We start from the raw sequence: 22,792 nt of genomic DNA on the forward strand, positions 1-22,792 counted from the left end.
GGCGACTTGAACTCCAAAATAGTGCTTTGCTTGAAGATGGTAGCTTAAACTTGAAGTGTTTTGGTGATATTTTAGTTCCATTTCACACAAGGTGCATATTGCTTTTCACTTGTCGACGGAGCCATCTGGGAGTTTTTTTAAGTAAAACGCGCCATTTAGAACTGTGTTGTTCATCTCCATGGCTGCAGCAGGAGGGAAGTGTCTGTGGCAGCTTCACAACAAATAAAGGTGCTTCAAAGGGTCAAAATAGTAGCAGCCAAAGATTCTAGAGCGTAGCGATTCTTTGTAGCAAAGATTATTTGGTAACTGCACCAGTGACGTTGTAAAATAAAGAATCTGTGGTGCATGCAATTAACGTGATGAACACAATTATAATACGTTATGCTCTGTCTTTAATCTCATTACGATTAACAGGTTAATGCTGACAGCCCTAATTTTACAGGCACAAACAACAACCCATTTTTTAAATATTTCATTTAATTGTTTTTAGAATCAGTTTGTTAAAATAAGACTAATACCCTTTTTTCACCAAAATTAGCATGTATATGGGAAAACCAGCTAAAAATAGGTGATAGACTCCTCTCCCATTCCCAGTGGTTACAAAGTTGTGCTAGCAGACAAGTATGCCTTTCTGTTTTTTCACATTCAACGTCACAAACCCACCGGAAAACAGGGTTAGTAAACAGAAAGCAGCATGGAGGCCAGTGAAAATGTTACAGTGGTTACTTATTTTTTTTTTTTTATATCTGTTACTTGTCTTTCAAACTCTGTGCCGACTAATTTTGAATGATGTTCAAGTGCTGCTTGCACAGAGACGGACAGAATTTGTGGCTGGGATGACAAAAAGTCAGAAGTTACAGCGACAAGCGCCATAGCAATGTGCCGAAAAATAGCATGTCCACCTAGGTGTCATGTTTCCATCACTGCCAATTGAAGCTGGAGCCGATAAATACTCATGACTACTGTAGAGTCATTTGTCCTGGAAATGAATGCTGAATGTAACTTTTTCCACTGAAGACAAAAGTCAGATGTTAGTGGGTGTTTTTTTGTTTTTTTGTCCATTGAGAAAGGGGCTTATTTTTAGGCCAACTTCTCTCCCAGAATTTTATTATAAGTAATGTGGAGAAGGCTTTAAGACATGCTGGGAAATGAAATTTACAGAGAGTTTAATTGAACAGTTGCTTAAATAAATAAAATATGAAAAATCCAGATAATTAAAAGAGGCTGTCTTTTTGGCTTTTTGTTCAACTTAAACTGAGGGTCATTGCAGGATATGGATTGGAGACTCATGACCTCAGTATATAAGTTATACCATTCTGGCTATGGCTTTGCAAGAAACATGTAACATACTGTTTAATTAAAATTGAAAATGAAAACAGGTGATTCAAGGAATAAAGACCTGCCTTTCTCAAATAAGTTTAATCAGTGAGTTTCTACTGTAAATGCCTGCATTCAATATACCTCCACCAACTACACCATATCTGCTCTGAATGTTTATTCAAGCTCAGAGGTATACTGGTACAACTCAGTGTATCTCACACGAACAATTTCACACCTTGGGGTGTGTGTATCAGTGTGTGAGTTTGAGAGTGAGAGGAGGGGGGGTTAAAGAGAGTGAGTAGTGTTTGTGTGATACAGGTGTCTCATTTCCCCTCTTGATGACGCACAACAGGGCCCTGAAATGGCCTAATTACTGCAAGTGTGTGAAGGAGAGTGTGTGTATGTATGTGTATGTGCACGTGTCTATGTTTTTTCATTTTTATTTTTATTCCAGTCGATCTATAGAGGACATTTGATAGTCCAATTGAGCTTATTTGTAAGCCTCCACACACAGGGGTTGAGGAAGTGGTTTTGAGAGAAGGAACCATAATCAATCAAACGTCGATCAAAGGTTACAAACTGCGGTTTTTGAAAGCAAATTCCACAAAGGGCATTAATCAATAATCTACCAAGCCTTTTCTCAGGTAGGTGTCAAGGGGATACAGCCTTGGCGGTCCTCCGGGCAGATCATCTGGCAGCTGTCCGGTTGCTACGGTGCTGATCACACACAGGAAGAGCAATGCAATGCCTTCTATTTAATTGTTGTGTTTGTTGCTGCTGTTTCCCCGGCTTAATCTATTCCCTGGCTGCTGTATGAAGCATATTATCTACTCAGATGTCTTTGTCTCTTGTCTTGACTGATGCATTTCCCTAATTATCCTCTGTACAAGGAGTCTGAGACACTCCATTTCAGCTATCGAACATAATCCCCTTTACTATTGTCACACCTGTCACCCAGGCGAGCTGTACCAGATGTGCAACTTGATTCACTGTGATGTATTTTTCTGTCAGGCTTTTATGTTGCTTGCTTGTTATGTCTGTGTCCTTGTCTGTCTATGGAGTTTTATCTTTGCTGCCATGTGAGAATCCCATAATTCTCCTGGCTATTTTTTACCTTGAATTGAAAGTTTATGTTTTATGTTGGGAATGTTTACTGGTCCACGGAAATATAAAAAAAATCTTTTCAAGTCAGTGCAGACAAGCCTGTAACGCTGCCTAATGAGACAAATGAAAGGTAACAAATCAGTAGCTGACCCGAATGCTTCGAAGCTTGAACCGTAATAATATATCTTTTGTTTCACAGAAAACATAGTGGCTATATCTTTAAAGGGCTATGTATGTTTCTAATAGGCATGGTTCGACTTTCTGGGAAATACTTTTATTTATTTTCTTGCTGCAAGTTGGGTGAGACGAGCGATATCTTGCTCTCATGTCTGTTTGCTAAGTTTGAAGCTGGAGCCAGAAAACAGTTAGCTTAGCTTAAAGACTGGCAACTGACTCTGTCCAAAGGTGAAAAAACCCATCAATGGGCACCTCTTAAACTCACTCAAATTACTCATTAACTGTTATTAAATCAATCTAACCAGGCAACCAGTGGTTGCTGCTTCCAATCTTAATGCTCGGCTAAGATAACCGTTATATCCCACTCTCACTCAGTCACTCAATCAGTTGGTTAGCTCACTAACAGGTGGCTCAAGATGGAACAGAACAAGTTAGATCAATATATTCCGGGAAGATGACTACTTTAGCTCTGTTTACTAATCTGGAAGTGAAGAGTAAACTGTCTCTGGCTGAAACTGAAGAGAAACACTAGTTTAGTAGACTGTGTATTTGTGAGAAAAACGAAGAAGCATGCAGTTTTTTTATTTTGAATTTTTTTTATTTAACCTTTATTTAACCAGGTAGGCCGCTGAGAACAGGTTCTTGTTTGCAACGGCGACCTGGCCAAGAAAAGCGTAGGCGTGCAAGACAACACAAAGTTTCACATTCAATACAATACAAGAATATAGAATACAATATGCTACATAAGGTGCAGAATAAGTGGGCATTACAAATGCCGGCACATAGTGAGGTGTAAGTAAGTCGATGGATATGCAATATACATGAATAGAGAGTCTATATCACTGCTGAGATGGTGTAAAGAGTCAATGGTGTAAAGAGTCAATAAACAGTTAGTCTAGTGGTCTAGTTAGTGAAGTAGATCAGTTATAACACAATGTATATGAATAGACTACTAGTCTAGATAAATGCTGAAGTGTAGTGAATAGTCAAAATACAGTTAGTGCAAGTTGCGGTCAAGTGATGTAGAGCAGTAATAACACAGTAAGCAATAATCAGTCTATATAAATGCTCAATGTAGTTTATTAGTGGGAGGAATACAAATGGAGTAAATAAAGTAAGTAAGTAAACTGGAGAAAAGATGTGTCGCGACAGGGTAATAGCAGGCAACGGACAAGAAATGCAGTGTGAAAATGTGTAATGTATTTCCCTGTGTGACTGTGCACAAAAGAGAGCATGCAAAATTTGTTAAAATTATAATTTTTTCATGTGGTGTCATTTAATCTCCTTTCATTCTGTTAAGTTACATTTCAATTCCAATGTCCTTGGCAACTGCACAGCAGGCAATAGGCTGATAAGCCTGTTTGAATTAAGATTTCACACAGAGGGATTGAGTGTGTGTGTGTGTGTGTGTGTGTGTGTGTGTGTGTGCGTGTGTGTGTGTGTGTGTGTGTGTGTGTGTGTGTGTGTGTGTGAGAGAGAGAGAGAGAGAGAGAGAGAGAGAGAGAGAGAGAGAGAGACTTGGTGGGTAGGTGTGCATGCATGTGCCTAGAAATGAAATCATAAAATCAAGCGTAGATAGAACAAGGTCAGAGAGATTAACAAGGCAGAAACAAGGGCAGGGAGAGATAGAGGGAGCCATACAGTAGAGAAAGAGGAGGAGGCAGTCCATGTACCGACTCCAGCCAATCAGATGGAGGAGGGCGGAGCTCAGCAGTCAGAAAGGAGGGAGTAGAGCTGCAGCACACAGAGACGGTGAAGAAACAGAGCATGTTAGAGAAGCATGGAAAGCTGGTAAGGTAGAGGTAGGTAGACCGAGAGATGCAGTGCTACAGTGTGTGTGTCTGTGAGGCTGTCAGTAGCGCAACTCGTCATCCTCTCTTCAGGGACCATGATGTGTTATGGAGCTACGATTTACAGATTCACTGCAGAAGCGGGGGATGCAGATAGAAGTTCACCTTGAGCTGGAGTCCAAGAGTGCCACTCTGGACCTCTGGGATTACAAGAAATGCTTATAGATCCCAACATCAACAGAGATTTAATCGGATCTGACAACCTGCCAAACCCAGAGTGTCTTCAGAATCTTTAACTTTTGGATTGCTGGTCCAGACATATACAGAACGTCTGACAGAGAGGCTCTAAACTGACAATCTTGGGCCAGAAATCAAACAGGTAGCCTACTTGCTTTGGTAGAAACTTGCCAGCTGTCTCAAAACCAGACAGCATACAGAACCAAGATTGTGACACCCACAGCTCACACTGGAACCCCGCAAAGCCACAACCAAGCAGGTCCTGCAGTCCAGGGACCCTGGAGCCGGCCTGACCTTGGACCGTCGGTCACCTGAACCCCTCCTGGCACCGGCAGAAACGTCCAGCATGTCTCAGACCGGAGGGCGGTTCCACAACAAAAAGGCTGGCATTCGGGCCGCCGTGATCCTGATCGGACTCCTGCACAAGTCTCGCAAAGCCAAGGAGAAGGAGAGAGAGAAAGAGAAAGAGGAGAGCGAAGGGTGGGTGAAGTTTGTACCCTTATGTCGTCTGTTGAGTCAGGCATGCTGGGTAGATAATGTATGGCTTAGGGACATTTTATTAGCTTGTATTGTCTTTGTTATTCCAGAGGCATGGGACACTTTGTGGTCGTATACGGTTCAGTGAGTTTGCATCTGCAGTCTTATAATACCGTAGGTCCTTTTTATTAGAGCGCACGTGTCTGTGTTAGTGTATGTGTGTCTTGTGTCAATCTCAGTCTGTGGAAATGAAAGACAGGAAAGAGAGAGAAAGGTAGGCTATTGAGGATTGTAGGTGAATAGAGGTGTTCTGAGTGCTTTTGAAGAGCAAACGAGAGCGACTGAGAGGACACAAGCAAAGCTGTGTTGTGGAGAGAAAGGAACATGGGAAAAAGAAAGATAGAATGAAAAGTGTTTAAAGAGAGAGATGCATCAAATAAAAAGTAAAAGGTACAGGGAAAAGGTCATCCACTCATCCATTTGTGTCTTTGTATAGCTGGTTCTTTACAGTTTTTGCTATATACACAAGCATCGATGGACACTTGTTGATGCCTGTCATGCTGATGAAACTTTTGTATTCCTTTTGCCAATGGCACTGTAAACACAGGCTTGTAGGTTGGTGTACTGGCTGCAAACTACAGTAGAGAAAAGAATGCAGTGATGTAGTGTGCACAACCCTGCTTTTAAAAGCAGATGTAAATATGGGATTTAAGCAGGCTTTTTATAAATGTATTATCGATTATGAAAGCTACAAATAAAGAAACAAAACTGTTTTTTGCAATCTCATGAGGACTATACGAAGCCCCAGACATGACCTCCGAAAAACAAAAACAAATTTTGCCCACGAAATACTAATTTGTGGCCACAATATACTAATTTGTGGCCACGAAATGCTAATTTGTGGCCACAAAATACTATTTTGGGAATAACGACGTAGCCTAACTATAATGCGGGCAGTTCTGCTATACCTGTGTGGGGCACATATTCTGACGGCTGCTACTGTACTTATAATATATGGTGACCTCTGAGGTACTGGCTCTGTAATGACTAAAAATAAGAAAACATGTGTCCAGATTAGTGTGAAGGGATGACATAACTACCCCAAACAATATTTTTAAGTTTAACTCCTTTATTAAGCAGTTACAGTGGGGTCACATAATCTGACAATTTACCCAATGTGCTGGTCCATTAAATATTTAGTCATTTCTTTTTTTTACAGTAGAATATGATTATTTTAAGTTTTAAATGTACTGTAGGTCTAGTGTAAGGTTTTAGGTAGGTTATTACAAATGTAATTCGTGCATGCAGTCACAAAGAAATACATGTTTAGAAACATTTCAGAGAAAATGTACCTTAATATATTTTATTTACTTTCAGATAAACACATGTTACTATGTCTGAGGTGGTTAATATGGTCACTAGCGGTTTACTCTTTCTCCTTAGGAAGCAATAACAAACCGTGAATAATCATACAGCTTGCACCCGTGGATGTAATGTATTAATGTTTACGCCGTTTGCGTAGACGCTCTTCTTCGCCCTCCATTGTCATATGAGAGCATCTGGGCTCTCAATATTCTGTTTAAATGCCTCTCGGTAATAACGATTCCTTGCAATACCAGGCTTTTTAGAATGTCTTTGTAACTCATTCACAGCCTAAAATACAATTCAATCAAATCATCTCTGTCCATGACTGCACCTTTAGCTTGCTCTGGGTAGCATATGTGCCCCATACAGGTACAGCAGAACTGCCCGCATTATAGTTAGGCTACGTCGTCCAAAATACTATTTTGTGGGCACACATTAGTATTTCTTGGCCACAAATTAGTATTTCGTGGCCACAAATTAGTATATTGTGGCCACAAATAAGTATTTTTTTTTTGGATGTCATGTCTGGGGCTCCGTAGCTTCAGGCACATTTGTATAAGGAAAGGAATACTAGATGCTGCCTTCAAGAAGACTGTTGATGCCTTACTTCTTCAGAAAATTGCCACTCCAAATGCACCTGTAAGGGGATTTTCATTGCATGCTGTGTTGTTGCATTCAGATCGTCTTACTGCTTGATACTACCTGAGATGAGTGCAGTCAATATGACCCCTGGGAATATCCCACCTGGTAACAAACAGTGTAAGAGGTTGGCAGGGTCGAGACTGCCAACACTTTCCCCCACTAAGCCTCCCTCTGGGAAGACCTGTTTTGGCCGAGCTAACATTAGCAGCAATGCAAGTATAGTTAAATTGGAATCTTGAGCAGAAGGTTGCAGACTGAGTGTGATTATTGAGTGTTACTGTTGTGAAGGATGTATACAGTGTGGTCTGGGTTAAGTGTATGTATGTGAATATCTGATATGCAGCACTGGATGCACTTTGCTACTCTGTTTTAACAGCCTGGACCAAAATAGGCTACATCAAAATAGACTGTAACTCACTTTGCAAATGCTGATAAGTTTATCTGACCTCTGTGTGTGTGTGTGTGTGTGTGTGTGTGTGTGTGTGTGTGTGTGTGTGTGTGTGTGTGTGTGTGTGTGTGTGTGTGCGTGTGTGTGCGTGTGTGTGTGTGTGTGTGTGTGTGTGTGTGTGTGTGTGTAATTTAGTTTCATATAGTGTAAAATAAACCCCTGAAAGCAAGGCTGGATTAGAAACCATGCCAATCAGGAAACTGCCCCAGACCTCCTGGGCCCCGTAAAAGCTGCAGGTTCATTATGTGACAGATGGTTTGTGGAGATTTGATTAATTGTAATTTAGTTCAGATATATGTAACACTAAAACAATTGTCAACTAAAATAATGAAGATCTGTAATATTACCTAATCCTGAGGTCTTGGTTTGATTAATATATTTCAAAATAAATGTGTTTTTATTAATTGACATACAGCAAACCTGCAGCTAGGTGAATTTCCAGCTTTCAATACATGGTTGGTTTTTGTGGCTCTGGGCAAAATATGTGCTTGACGGCAAAACATGGCACATACACAGTGAGTGTGAGGAAGGGGTGCTCAGTGGGGCCCCAACACTTGATTTTTTGCCCCAGGGCCATAGTGGATTAATCCAGCTGCTTGGAGGCTATGATTGTCTGTGATGCAACAATACTGCATTGTCACACAGATATACACAAACATACACTTTTTTGCATGTTTTTAACATGCTTGCCATGTGATTTATGATTTTGAATCTGCATGCTATTGCCTTGTGTTAAATGACAACGTTAATCATGTCTGGACAGCAGAAATTATCCCAGGGCATGATACAACAATATTTGCTGTTGTCATTTATATTGCTGTTACTGTGTCACATAATGATACATGCACAATTGCAGACATTTTTCTTTTTTTTTTTACTTTCCATTAAAGCATGTCTGCCTTATTGGATATTGATAGCTTGGAGAGAGACAGGAAGGGCAGGGGAAAGAGAGAAAGGGGATGGCATGCAGCAAAGGGCCTGGGCTGGAAGAACCCTGGCTGCTGTGGTAAGGACTGAGCCTTGATACACAGTGCGCATGCTCTGCCAGGTGAGCTACCGGGTACTGTCGGCAATCCATTTTCACAAGATAGTTTGTGTCCCCAAAAACAAACTTATTCTAACAATGAATTAAAGGAAATATAAATTAGAAACTGAGAACAACATACTAATCAACACTTTGCATAGACAGCTAGAAAAAAAAGTGTTTCATTGGGTTTCAACTGACTTTGCAGCAGAGAATTTGTGAAAATTAGTTTTTCACTTTTTGTCCCCACTTTACTGCTTTCCTACCAACACAACACACATAAGAACACATGCAAACATACAGGCAATCTTGCTCCTTTGCTGTTTCTTCTGTGTATTCCTCTCACTCTTTGTCTCTGCACTGATAGAGCCATAATGTATTGTACTGTATGTATTTGCCCTCCATTAAGTTGAACCGCATGAGGTCTGCTGCTTGTATGTGAATGTTTATATTACCTTCCATGCATTAATGTCCTCGTTTATATTACCCTCTATGCATTAATGTCCTCCACAGCGCATTTATCTCCAGCTGCAGACCTGCTTTGTCTGTGTGTGTGCTTGCGTAAGAGATGTTTTTCCCATAGAGTGTGTAGCTTTGTATGCATGAGTTGTGTTTAGACAGTTCTTACACAAGTGCCTCAGCGGTTGTGGTTGCATTTCTCTGTCGATTTGTGGTAATGTGGTGCAGTCGGTGGGTAAAGAAAACTTTGTGTGTGTGTGTGTGTGTGTGTGTGTGTGTGTGTGTGTGTGTGTGTGTGTGTGTGAGTGTGTGTGTGATGCTAGAGTGCTTTTGAGACCTAATCTATAATCACAGTATGGGGCTTCTTATTCACACACCGTGTTGTCCCCCTTTCAGATTAAATGCTTTTAATCTCGGAATGATGTTACCTTAATGACAATACGTACTGCTACATAATAGATGGCATGCTAGGTTAAATGTATTTTGGTAAAGGCATGAAGCATTATATAGTTTCAATATAACGTCAAAGTCATTTTGAGACAAAAATGCATCTGTTTTGCAAATTACAATATTTAATTAGCATTTTCTATGACCGTAATGGCCCGGTGGGAAACTACCTCCTGTTGATTACAGGGAGTTGAGCAGTTATGGCAGAGGATAAGGCATGGCCTTCACTGTTAAAGGTTTGAGGCTTAAATAAACTGCATTAAGAGGTTAACTGTTTAAGACTGATTCACTAACAAACAGAGGGAGAAATGTGTTAGTGACTAACTAGTTAGTAACTACAGAGGCTGAGCAGATGCTTCATAATAAATACCCAAATCAATTCTATTTGCTCAAAGGCTTTACAGGAAGAGGTTGTTGCAGGTGCATTAACAGCATATGGATGTAAATTGGTACTGCGGTAATAAACATAATACATTTATAAAGATACATATAGTGTTTTGGACTTGTTCTTGTCCATTTTCCTAATGCCTTAACAGTGGGGTTGTGAACCCCCCTCCCCCTCAATTTGTTTTTCATCTACAATTGAAATCTTTCAAGGGTGTTTGTGAATTGTGGATACCCACACAAGGTGTGGCCAATCATCCAATGCACAAAAGGTGAAATACAATTAATAATGCAATAACTACACAATAAAAGCTCTATCAAAAATAAATCAATGCCAATAACCTTACATGTGATGTGCTGTAACTATGCTCCATCTAATGTAAACCGTATTTCTTTTACCAACGGGTCTCAATGACTTTAAACCCCTTAAATTAAATCCCTTTTTGGATCCCCACCAGGTCTTCCTCACCTGTATTATTTATAATAACACCAACACCAAAGTAATAATGAGACCAGACACATAATAAAATGTGCTGATGATTCGGCTGTTAGTCAGGCTACACGAATGGGGTAGAATAGGATCACGGGGCTGTGGAGGAAGACTTTGTGTCATGTCGTGACAAGTCCTTCATCCTGCTAAATGTAGCAAAAACTAAGGACACGACTATTGATTTTAGAGAGTCATCCTCTGCTGGTAAAGCGACTGTTATTATTAAGGGAGAGGAAATTGAGCTGGTGGAATACGACAAATATTTGGGCACCGTTCTGGACAAGAAACTGTTTAAAATCAATTGAATTTCTCAAATAGTGAAGCAGCATATTTTCATCCTGAGTAAAAGGACCTCTTTAAAAAGTGTTTTTTTCTGCTTTTGATGACTGTTTCATAGAAGCATCTTAACGTATCTTTATTTACTGTTGTCTGACATGGAAATGGTTACACAGCCGGAAAGAAGAGGCTTGTTAATGTGACAAGAGACAGTAGGAGTGAGTCAGTCCCTGTTCAAGGATATTTACTGCAAGCAGAACCATAGATTGTCCTGCACAGAGAGTTTGAGCTTCTGCCTTCATGTCACTGCTATAAAGACAATAATTCTGAATGTTGTCCTTGTATGGATGACTATTGATATTCTGAACATGGAAAACTGTATAAGTATTAGTAGCTGACCTCTTGGCCTCTTTTTTCACTGAAATATTGCATTTTCCACTATGTGTTTGTACTTTAATTAAATTAAATCTGATATTATCTGAGTTTTTTTCTCTCTCAAAGTTGTTGTGGTCTCACAGTTTTGTGTGATTATCCCAGTTGTCTGATTTGTTTTGTTTTTGTTTTAACCCTGCATGCTTATCGTATTTCCCTTTGGAGTGATAGATTGAATTGATTGGACAGTACATGCAAGTATCTCAACAGCTGCGGTCCCTAAAGAGAAAATCTCATCAAACACTATCAGTGGTCTATTATGTATCTGTTTGAGGGTCCTTAATATGAAGATGTTGTGGAGGGAATTCTGCAGGGCATAACAACAGAAATTGAAATGGTCACAAATTGAGTGATGTTCTCTATGAAGAGCATGGTACGCTTAGAAAATGTCTATACTTTTCAAACAAGCATACACACTAATGGTGAAGTTCTCTTTTTTTTTTAAATCGACCAGCTCGTGATTAGAGCCTCTCATCCAGTCGGATTTTAGAGTATGTGCCATGTGTTTGTTGAAATGTTTGGAGCTGAACAACTGAAATAATAAATTACACTAGCAGCTGGTCGCAACCTAAACCCATTCCTCTCACACACGGTCAGCTGCTATACTGCAGCCAGCCAGCCAGTGGTCCAGAAGAGGGAAATGACACACACATATGCACACAATCCAAAGCATCTCTGTAGGTTTAACTTCTGTTGTGTGACTGCACATTAATTCAATCTAATTTGATAACAAATAGGCAAGCTAAAATTGGCAAAGAACAAATGAAGGCTGGTGGCATTATAGCTGTAATTGACCCTTGGCTTACTTGCTACCCCTATCAAGCTTTCTGTTCTTGCACAGTGGCAGATTTACCACTCAAAATCATAGTCATTTTTGTAAGAATTGTTGGTAACACTTTATAATAAGGGTACATTATCATGAATTCATGCATGACTTAATGCATGAAAAAGCATGAATTCATTCATCAGTAATGTACAAGGATTAATAGTATCTCATGCATGACTTAATGCAGAAACAATACGTTAATTAATGCATCAATTAAGGTATTTCAATCATCATGATTTCTGATTTATTAATGTTGTTCATATCTTCTTAAAAAAACTGACCAGTCCCAGCAGTGTACATATATACTGATGAATTGTAGTGTTGCAATTATGATTAACTAAACATTACTTCTTCATGTTTGTGGCCCTTCAAATAAAGTGCTGACCTGGTCCATCTTTAACATTGATAAATAAGATATGATTAATGGTAGCATAAAATTAAATGTATTAAGAATTAAAGGAGTGGGTTGGCAAAATGATACTGAGGTCACTACATTCACAAAATACAGAATACTGAAGATGCATTTTTAAAGTTGCTTTACAACATAAGGCAAATGGTAATGCCTGAGAACAATGCTCACCCAAGTAGGATATTGATATGAATTTTACTTTTTACTAACTTATTAGTGTCTGTACACCTGACATGTCTTGATGAAGTCCATCATTATTATTTAATTTAATTTTTCAAAAAATGAGATGCCTAAATAGACAGAAGGGCTGACTTTATTTGAAGGGTCACAAAGATGATTGCTGCATATGCCACCATTAATCATATCTTATTAATGTTGGACCAGGTCAGCACTTTATTTGAAGGGCCACAAACATGGTGAAGGATTGAAGAAGCAACGTTTAGTTAATCAGGAATACAACACTACAATTTAGTATTTAGTAGTCTCTTTAACTACATATTTACCTATTAAGAAGACATGAACATCATTAATCAATCAGAAATCATGATGATTCAAATACCTTTATTGATAAATTAATTATTAATTATTATGAATTATTGTTCCTGCATTAAGTCATGCATGACATACTATTATTCCTTGTTCATTACTGATGGTTCATGAAGTACTACATTAATGAATTCATGCTTTTTCATGCATGACGTCATGCATTAATTCATGATAATTCATGTACCCTTATTATAAAGTGTTACCAAGTTGTCTTTGATTTCAGACAGAAATAGACCACCAATTTTGCTCGCTGTAATGATGTAACTTGCAAATTCTATTAGCTGTTGCTAGCTAGATAATTAAGCACATATTAGCTGCATAACTTGAACGAGAAACCCATAAAAGGTGTCCTAAATGGGTTACTACTTGATGGCTACATAAATAATAGTGTGTTAAAACACTGAGGCTAAAGCTGCATGTCATATTAAAGACATGGAAATAAACAGCATTGTTATTTAATTGCAGTGTAGAGCTAGGCTGCCCTAGTATAATAAATATGAGTCTGCTCTTAAATTTTGTTCATTATTTCATTTTAATATATTACTATACAGTTTTATACGATTGCTATGGCAATTTTTTCAATTCTTTTAACAGCTTTTCTAAACTCTTAACGCACCAACACACCTACAACACACAATTGGCAAAACAGTTCATTTCATTCTCAAAATCACACATTGTAAACTAAACTCCAACACTGATTTTCAAAATACAATAATACACTAATACAATGTACTATGTACTACGTCTACCAAAACAATGCAATCATGTCTCAAAATCAAATAATTCTTCCAAAACACTAACACATGTTCTCTTCCAACAGGAACATTTAGTCAATCATAGCACAATGTCATACAAAACACTAACATCACATAGAATTACAGAAAGTACATTATTTTTTTTTAAAGATTATTTTTTGGGGCTTTTCCCTTTATTATAGTGAGAGTGGATAGATGTGAAAGGGGGAGAGAGAGAGATGGGGGATGACACGCAGCAAAGGGCCGCAGGTCGGATTTATTTGTGTTTCAATTTACAATATGAACAGCTGTTCACTTTGACTTTAGCCTATAAGTTAGGTTTAGAACATGTTATCTGTTCTGACATACAGAGTGAAAGCATTTGTAAATTGATCAGTAAAGATCCATTGTTTTGGTCTTGGTTGAGCTTGTGTGTAAAAGAAGTTCAAGCATTTTAAATTTGTGTTAACTGTATGCATTTTGTGTCAAAGCAATAAGAAATGTGTTAATTGTATAGCCTACACGGACGGATGTTGTGCTAACTGTGTTAAGAGTTTAGGAAAGTTGTTACAAGTTTTGAAAAAATTGTCATAGCAATCGTAAAAAAACTGTAACTATAACTATTTGGCTGCTTTTATGGTGCATTTTTCAACAAGCAAGTCAGTGGTTACATGCATGCTTTATTGCATGTCAATATTTTCACTTTTAACATTGCAAGAGAAAAGGCTATTAGGATATTAGGATAGGGACTAACCCATGTGCTTGGCAAACGTAATACTATCTCAGATAACGTGCATGGCTGGGGTTGCTATAGTGTACATTTCCCCAAATCCAACAAAGAGCAGGACATAGCCACTAATGTTAGCCTAGACTCTGATACAGTAGTATCACAGTGCTACCCCCCCTCTCAAAAAAAAGTTTATCTGCCATGTCTAAAGTTACCCAGATGATTGGCACTGCCCAAATGATGATGCCCATGTGGCCCATAGAGCAGGCACACTACAGAGACATTCAAAATTATTCAATCAATCTTTTAAATATTATTGGATCCAATTCTGATAGTGAAACGAGTCATTTCGCAGGGGTTGTGATGCTCAAAAAAATATATCCCCTGATTTACAGACATAACTTTCCCCATGTAAGTCTATGGGAAAAAGCCTTTTTGGTCCAGAGGATATCACATGACGGACCTGGAAGTTGCCGTTTTTCTGTTTGGCCACTATGGAAATTGGCTTCAAAGCCTTGCACACATCCTGGGGGCCTGAGATAAACACACAGTGTAATGTGTTTCCTAGACTTTGCTCTTATGGTTTTAGTTTTGGAAAGGTAAATAAAAAGACACTCTTTAAAACTATTTATATTGCAAAGTATCACTCTCACTAGCGCCAGCTTTAGCCAACACTCAATTAGCACATGTGAATTATGTAAGATAAGGCTCTTTTACAATCACATTTACATAGTGCCAGGGCTTTTTATTTTAATAGAATCAAGATTTATTTCCAACTGAGTTTATGTTATTATTCTGCAGAAATTAAAACAATTAAAAAATCCTCTCTGCATGTAATAATTGTTCCCAAATGTTGATCTAAGTTTCTGAACATTTGCTCTTAGAGAGAAAACCTTGTTAGGCAGAGCAGATGTTTTAAACTGCAATCTTTCGTGCTTTTTTTGTCCACTTACACACTTTTTCCTTGTCCTGTCATTTCCCTCCAAACACTGTTGAACCCTCCTCCTCCAGCTGTTTAACACAACTGCTTTTTCTCCACTGACTCACTCGTATTTCCATTCCACCTTCTCTCTTTTTTTTTCCTCTCTACCCTCAATTATTCCCTTTTTAAACTCCCTCTTGTTCCTCTTGTGTGTTTCACTCCTTTTGTGATTGCCAGCTGCAGGGGGACCACTCTAGTCTCTCACACTTACATGCACACAGACATGCACACATTTGATTGCACTTGAACTCACATGTCTCTTTGCTGTCAGTTTGTACAGATATGCTTGTGTGCATGTGTGTGACAGTCAGCTTTGTCTTTGGGTGTAATGGATGAGATGGTATTGTCTCTAACAAGTGTCCAGAGACCCACCCAAAGCGGACCTATTTACCTGCTCTGCACAGGGGATTCAGAGTGCTATTTTTAGTCTGCAGAGATTAATTTATTCTTTCTCTCTCTCTCTCTCTCTCTCTCTCTCTCTCTCTCTCTCTCTCTCTCTCTCTCTCTCCATACCTAGCTCTGTGGCCTTTTCTCTTTGATGGATCTGTCTGACAGGCATTCATTCTGCGCCTTTCCCTCTCTGTCTTCATATCTCTCTCCTTTTCTTCAGGACCTTTCTGCTCTGCTGTGGTTATCAGCTAGTCTGAAGCGGTGGAGTTGGTTGAGAAGAGCAGTATTCAATGTCATCTGACAGATGCTTAACTCTATTTTTTTATTCTTTTGGCTCAAGTCAGTGAGACTGTGTGAGATTGGGCAATGATAAAGAGGAAGTGGGTCCCAGTAAATAAAAAGGATTAGATAGGATGTATGGCATTTTACTATGATATGACAGAGATATGTTTGTTCACTGCAATGGTGTAATGTGCCGAACCACAAAAAAACTCTACTGGTTGAAATCAAAAGTTTTTAATCTAATCACTCTAACACATAATGAAATATGAACACTCTAAAAATGAAGAGAAGATGCACTCATTTTTTGTCACACACTACAAGTGTGCGGAGCATTTGCAAATGACAAAAAAAGGAAGAGAGTTGTGCATCTTCCCATGGAACACCTTAGAATTATATCCAGGGGATGTGAACTTGCTGACTATATTCTAAAATAGAAATACATTTCAAAAGAGAAATTAAATGACATATTTTCATCTGTTGAACCAAAACAGAATGATATTTCTTTCAATGAGTAATATTGTATCAATAACTTGTTATGTTAAATGTTACAGTGAACCATCAAGGGTATCATCCAGGGTAACCAACTTACTGCAGTATAATTAACTTGGTTTCTTTGGGAGGAACAAAATACACACACATTTTGCTTGAGTTGGACTGTGAGTGCTTGGAGAGGGTAAGACCTTCACTGGTGTCGGTTTAGTCTAAGACTTGAATTAATTACAGAAATAATTGAGAGAGTACAGGAGAGGAGAACAGTGGCGTGTCTTTTTGGACCTGGCTGGCCCAAATGGTGCACCGACTTATGCAGGGGTGGCATGGAGTATGTGCATGCACACCACGACTCATATTTTCTTTACTTACTAACATTACAGTATACAGTTCATCAAAATCATTCCCTTGTTCACTCATTCACTACCCCCTGTAATAGACCCTCAATAGTTTACTCTTTAGTGATTAATACATTAAGACTTTAAGAATGTTGTTTGGATATTTGTACTTGTTTATTTATGTATTCAACATCAATTCCACATGTAGTTTTTTTTTTTATTCCTGTAGCGTAAACTAAAAAGTTTAGTTCAAACATAATATAAGCCTGGAAAATGTCAAATGAATAAACATGCAACTGCTTACATGCAAATGAAGGTTAGCTGATTTGACAAGTTGTTAACATTATTTGTGCCCATACTCCACTACAGGTGGTCTCTGTTGTTTCCTGCTTTGGGCAGGTAATTGTTTATGTTGCAAATCTAAATTGAACTTAAAGGGCAACTATGCCCATTTTCAAAATGTGTGCATATTATTGCTATGGTCAAAGAAAGTCCAAAAATATTAGTAAACAACTCTCTCCCAAATCCAAGAACTAGAGTGCTAAAACTCAAATGTGTGATCTCATCAAGTAAATATAAGTGTGAACCTGCTCCATAAATAGGGAAAGAATATTTAGTTATAGATGTTATAGATAGTAAAGTTATAGATGACCACCACAACTCATATTTTCTTTACTTACTAACATTACAGTATACAGTTCATCAATTTGAGGTAAAACTAAACAATCGCTGAAAAATTACCAAAACCAGTCTGCAAATAAAATTAACTGAAAGTTATGTAAACTGAAAACCTTTTGAAATGAAAAACTAAATACTACTGACTGTAAATGAAAACTGTATTAGCCATGGTTATGAGTTAGTCACAAAAGCACACACTGCTCATGATCATGTGTGTATTGGAGTTGCACTGATGACACACACGCCTCTGGAAGGTCATGTGTGGTGTGTGTGTGTGTGTGTGTGTGTGTGTGTGTGTGTGTGTGTGTGTGTGTGTGTGTGTGTGTGTGTGTGGAGTGTGTGTGTGTGTGTGTGTGTGTGTGTGTGTGTGTGTGTGTGTTGTTAACATGGATTTTAGTCCGTCACAAAGAAGTTGTGATGGTGATAATGACCAAGACTGTGTTTTTCTTAAAACTTTGCATAATGTAAAATAGGGTCTGAATTATGTTTTGTACCTGCAACAAAGCCCACATTCACACAAACACACACACACACACACACACACTCAAAATTATTTTCCTCTCTTCTACTTTATCAGTGGGAAAGCTATATTAAAATGTTATTTACTTCCTCTTCTTTCTGCTTGCCAGCTCTGTAGTTGGCGGACTTATTATTTTTTGTACAAATGTGTATTTTTTTTTATTTTTATAAAAGTAGTAACGTTTCTCCCAGAGACATGCTGCTCCCCTCCTCCTCATCACAAACCTCACTACCCGTCTGTCTGTTCCTCTTCCTCTCATTGATAATGAGAGTGTTTAAGGTTGTCTGGCTGGACAGTCTTATCTCCTGTCTGCTGTCATCTTTGTATCTATTCATATCACAGTAAGAGAGAGAGGGTGAGGCCTAGCGTTCCCACAGGAAACAGCCGGTGACTTAAAGTGCAGTTGCCTCCTAATTATTTCTCCCCTGACCTCTCTGCATATCTGCACATATCTAAGATGCCTGTACTCTCCTGTTGGGCAGCTGACTGACTCATACATTCTTACCTCTATGTGGAGCACAATGATAGATAGTTGAACGTAATGGGGGAAATAGAGGAAGGACAAGAAGACCAAGTGATACTAATTTAAATTGCTGCCTGGCATCAATCACTGTGATGTTACAATATAACAGAATATTATATTATTATTATAAGGATTTGTCGGAAAATCATTCCCTTGTCCACTCATTCACTACCCCCTATAATAGACCCTCAATAGTTTACTCTTTAGTGAGCAATACATTAAGACTTTAAGAATGTTGTTTAGATATTTGTACTTGTTTATTTATGTATTCAACATCAATTCCACATGTAGTTTTTTTTTTTATTCCTGTAGCGTAAACTAGAAAGTTTAGTTCAAACATAATATAAGCCTGAAAAATGTAAAATGAATAAACATGCAACTGCTTACATGCAAATGAAGGTTAGCTGATTTGACAAGTTGTTAACATTATTTGTGCCCATACTCCACTACAGGTGGTCTCTGTTGTTTCCTGCTTTGGGCAGGTAATTGTTTATGTTGCAAATCTAAATTGAACTTAAAGGGCTTTCTATGCCCATTTTCAACTCTCTCCCAAATCCAAGAACTAGAGTGCTAAAACTCAAATGTGTGATCTCATCAAGTAAATATAAGTATAAACCTGCTCCATAAATCAGGAAAGAGTCTTTAGTTATAGATGTTATGGATAGTAGAAGTTATAGATGACACTGAGAGCGCCTAGGGGAATGTTCTAAGTACATGGGTACATTTTCTGTTTTAGTACTGAGAACACTGCAATAAAAAGGCTCATTTGGGTATAAAAAAAGAAAACAAACATTCTGTGGATCCATAAAATCAGTCTCCCATTCATTGTCTATAGACCTTTTCATGGAATTCCATTGTTAGGCAACAGCCTGGCCCCTTGTTAACTTCCTTTCAGTTGATGCCATTCACATACACTGCAACAGGAAATAAACTTGAGTCCATTTAGAATGTTTATGTTTACATCTGTGAAAAGGTCTATCCAGTTGTTAAGTCGTGACGTAACCACTCTCCGATAATACTGTTTCCGGGTCCAAAGGCCGGGTTCTCTCTAACGCTTTTGCCCGAGTTTTACCATGCCGCAGTGCTGTGTCCCATATTGTTTAAATAGATCAGAGTTTAAAAAAACTAGTGACATTCAACTGTCTTTTTACCGCTTTCCATGTGACGAGAAAGAGAAGAGGAAATGGCTGCAGTTGATAAGGTAAGTTACAAATGTTCTGTGCCGCCTAGTTAAGATGAAACTAGCTAGCAACGGCTAGTTAGCTAACGTTAGCTTTGGCAACAGTCTATAGACAAGCCGAAGCACGAAGATGTGTGTACGTAGCAAGAAAAAACATTAGACCAGTTTGATATTATGATAATCTGCTAACGTTTGTCATTTTTATAATAATTGAGCATTGTTGGAGGGAGTCTGAGATATAAGATCAGAATCATGTTTAATGGCCAGGTATGTTTACATAATGTTTACATATTTGATTCTGATCTTACATTGTTCAGTGTACATACACAGAACAAGCCTGGCCAAATCCAATCTTGAAGAAGCTGTGTGTGTCTCAGTATGCTTGGTTTCAGGTTATGGAACAAACAAACCCCCTTTTAGTAAATTACAGTATTATATTATGTAATACAGTATTATTAGGTATTATCAAAATGTCACCTGTAGTAAGTCAGTCTGGTCACTAGGAAGGTACTACAACCTTTTGAACATGAAAAAGTACTTTAATCAAATATGTTTATGAAGCAATTACTGTAATTAACTTATTGTATGTACAGTAAGGAAGGTATTGTCAGAATTTCACCTGTAGTAAGTCAGTCAGGTCAATAGGAACATGCTACAACCTTTGAATAATACAAAAATCCCTTTGATGAATTAATGTAATTTGATTCTAAAAATAATAAAAAGTAATATTTATTTTTTTTTTTTACAGACGTGAAAACTTCACTCCAAATTGCAACTCTAGGGTGTGCAGTTGGCATTTCCCCAATGGAAAAGCTGCTGGACCATCGCGATTTGCTTGGAATGAGGGGAAGACTTTCCAATTCCCCGAGCACCTCAGCCATCTCCCTAAACGGAAGAAACAAATGGTCCCTAGCAGTGGTGAGGATGAGGGAACGGATGCTGACATGAATCAGATTCAGAATCAGAATCAGAGTCAGAATCAGAAAGGGCTTTATTGCCAAGTACGTTGCACATACGAGGAATTTGTCATGGTGTTGTTGGAGCATGTCACACATACAAATATAAGAAGGATAAAAAGAATATAAACAATATAAGTATAAACATATACACACAGTATGTATTAATAACGATAAAATAAATTTAAATAAATAGTAAAATAAGTTAAACAGTAGTAAAAAGGAACGCTACAGCAGAGTAAGTACAGTGGCATGAGAGGTGGGGTGTGGAGAGAGTCAGGATGGATTCCGGGCCTTGTTAATAAGGCTAGTGGCGGAGGGGAAAAAACTGTTTATGTGGTGTGAGGTTTTGGTCCTGATGGACCTCAGCCTCCTGCCAGAGGAGAGTGGCTCAAAGAGTTTGTGTCCGGGGTGGGAGGGGTCAGCCATAATCTTTCCAGCACGCTTCAGAGTCCTGGTGGCGTATAGGTCCTGGAGCGGATTGCAGCCAATCACCTTCTCAGCTGACCGAATGACACACTGCAGCCTGCCCTTGTCCTTGGCAGTGGCAGCAGCGTACCAGATGGTGATGGACGATGTGAGGATGGACTCAATGATGGCTGTGTAGAAGTGCACCATCATTGTCTTTGGCAGGATGAATTTCTTCAGCTGCCGCAGGAAGTACATCCTCTGTTGTGCTTTCTTGACGAGGGAGCTGATGTTCAGCTCCCACTTGAGGTCCTGGGAGATGGTAGTTCCCAGGAAGCGGAAAGACTCCACAGTGTCAATTGTGGAGCCACAGAGGGTGATGGGGGCAGGTGAGGCCGCAAGTCCACAACCATCTCCACTGTCTTTAGAGCGTTGAGCTCTAGGTTGTTTTGCTTGCACCAGGTCACCAGGTGGTCAGCCTCCCACCTGTAGGCGGACTCGTCTCCATCAGAGATGAGTCCGATGAGGGAGGTGTCGTCCGCAAACTTCAGAAGCTTGACGGACTGGTGACTGGAGGTGCAGCTGTTGGTGTACAGGGAGAAGAGCAGAGGAGAAAGAACGCAGCCCTGGGGGGATCCGGTGCTGATGGTCTGTGAGTCAGAGACGTGTTTCCCCAGCTTCACATGCTGCTTCCTGTCAGAGAGGAAGTCAGTGATCCACCTGCAGGTGGAGTCAGGCACACCAAGCTGGGAGAGTTTCTCCTGAAGCAGAGCCGGGATGATGGTGTTGAAGGCAGAGCTGAAGTCCACAAACAGGATCCTGGCGTAGGTTCCTGCGGAGTCCAGGTGCCGGAGGATGTAGTGGAGGGCCAAATTGACTGCATCATCTACAGACCTATTGGCTCTGTAGGCAAACTGCAGGGGGTCCAGGAGGGGGTCGGTGATGGCTTTGAGGTGTGAAAGCACAAGGCGCTCAAAGGACTTCATAACCACAGAGGTCAGGGCGATGGGTCTGAAGTCATTAAGTCCTGTGGTCCTTGGCTTCTTGGGGACAGGGATTATGGCTGAGGTCTTGAAGCAGGCTGTCTCCAGTGAGGTGTTAAAAATGTCTGTGAACACTGGAGACAGCTGGTCAGCGCAGTGCTTCAAGCTGGATGGGGAGACAGCATCCAGTCCAGCAGCTTTCCTGGGATTCTGTCTCCTAAAGAGTCTGTTGACGTCCCTCTCGTGAATGGAGAGAGTCGTCACTGAGGTGGGAGGGGGGGTGGAGGTGGAGGGGACCTTTAAGGAGGGCATTGGTGGGGGGGCCCAGGACCCTGCTGAGGTGGGCGAGGTGGAGGTGATGCACAGTGGCTGTAGCTATAGGGAGGTGTCGTGGGGGATGGTGTCAGGACTGTCCTTTTGTCTTTCAAATCGACAGTAGAACTCGTTCAGGTCGTTGGCTAGGTGACCGGTCATTGAAGGAGTGGGGGGTTTTAGGCTTGTAGTTGGTGATCTGCCTAAGTCCTCTCCAGACAATCGCAGAGTCATTAGCTGAGAACTGGCGTTGGAGCTTCTCAGAGTACCGATGTTTAGCCTCCTTCACTGCCTTGCTAAATTTGTACTTTGACTCTTTAAATCTGTCTTTGTCCCCACTCCTGAACGAGTCTTCCTTAGCCAGCCTTAACCTTCTGAGTTTGGCTGTGAACCAGGGTTTGTCATTGTTGTAACTCACCCTGGTGCTTGATGGAACA

General features: G+C 39.6%; 1 protein-coding gene across 7 annotated transcripts in view; it reads left to right on the forward strand.

Annotated features, from left to right (window-relative positions):
- The window catches only part of rap1gap2a (RAP1 GTPase activating protein 2a), a 127,561-nt gene that overhangs the window by 57,698 nt on the left and 47,071 nt on the right, over window positions 1-22,792 (forward strand). For 2 of the 7 annotated variants that reach the window (XM_031294923.2, XM_031294924.2), the window contains exon 1: window positions 4,344-5,108. The exons of the other annotated variants lie outside the window; for them this stretch is intronic. In XM_031294923.2, the coding sequence (XP_031150783.1) occupies window positions 4,975-5,108 (134 nt within the window). In that variant the 5' untranslated portion in view covers window positions 4,344-4,974. Of the gene's footprint in view, window positions 1-4,343; window positions 5,109-22,792 lie in introns of those variants that run through there. 7 annotated transcript variants of the gene reach the window in all.

The sequence above is a fragment of the Sander lucioperca genome, chromosome 5, assembly GCF_008315115.2.
Source record: "Sander lucioperca isolate FBNREF2018 chromosome 5, SLUC_FBN_1.2, whole genome shotgun sequence".
Lineage (NCBI taxonomy): Eukaryota > Metazoa > Chordata > Actinopteri > Perciformes > Percidae > Sander > Sander lucioperca.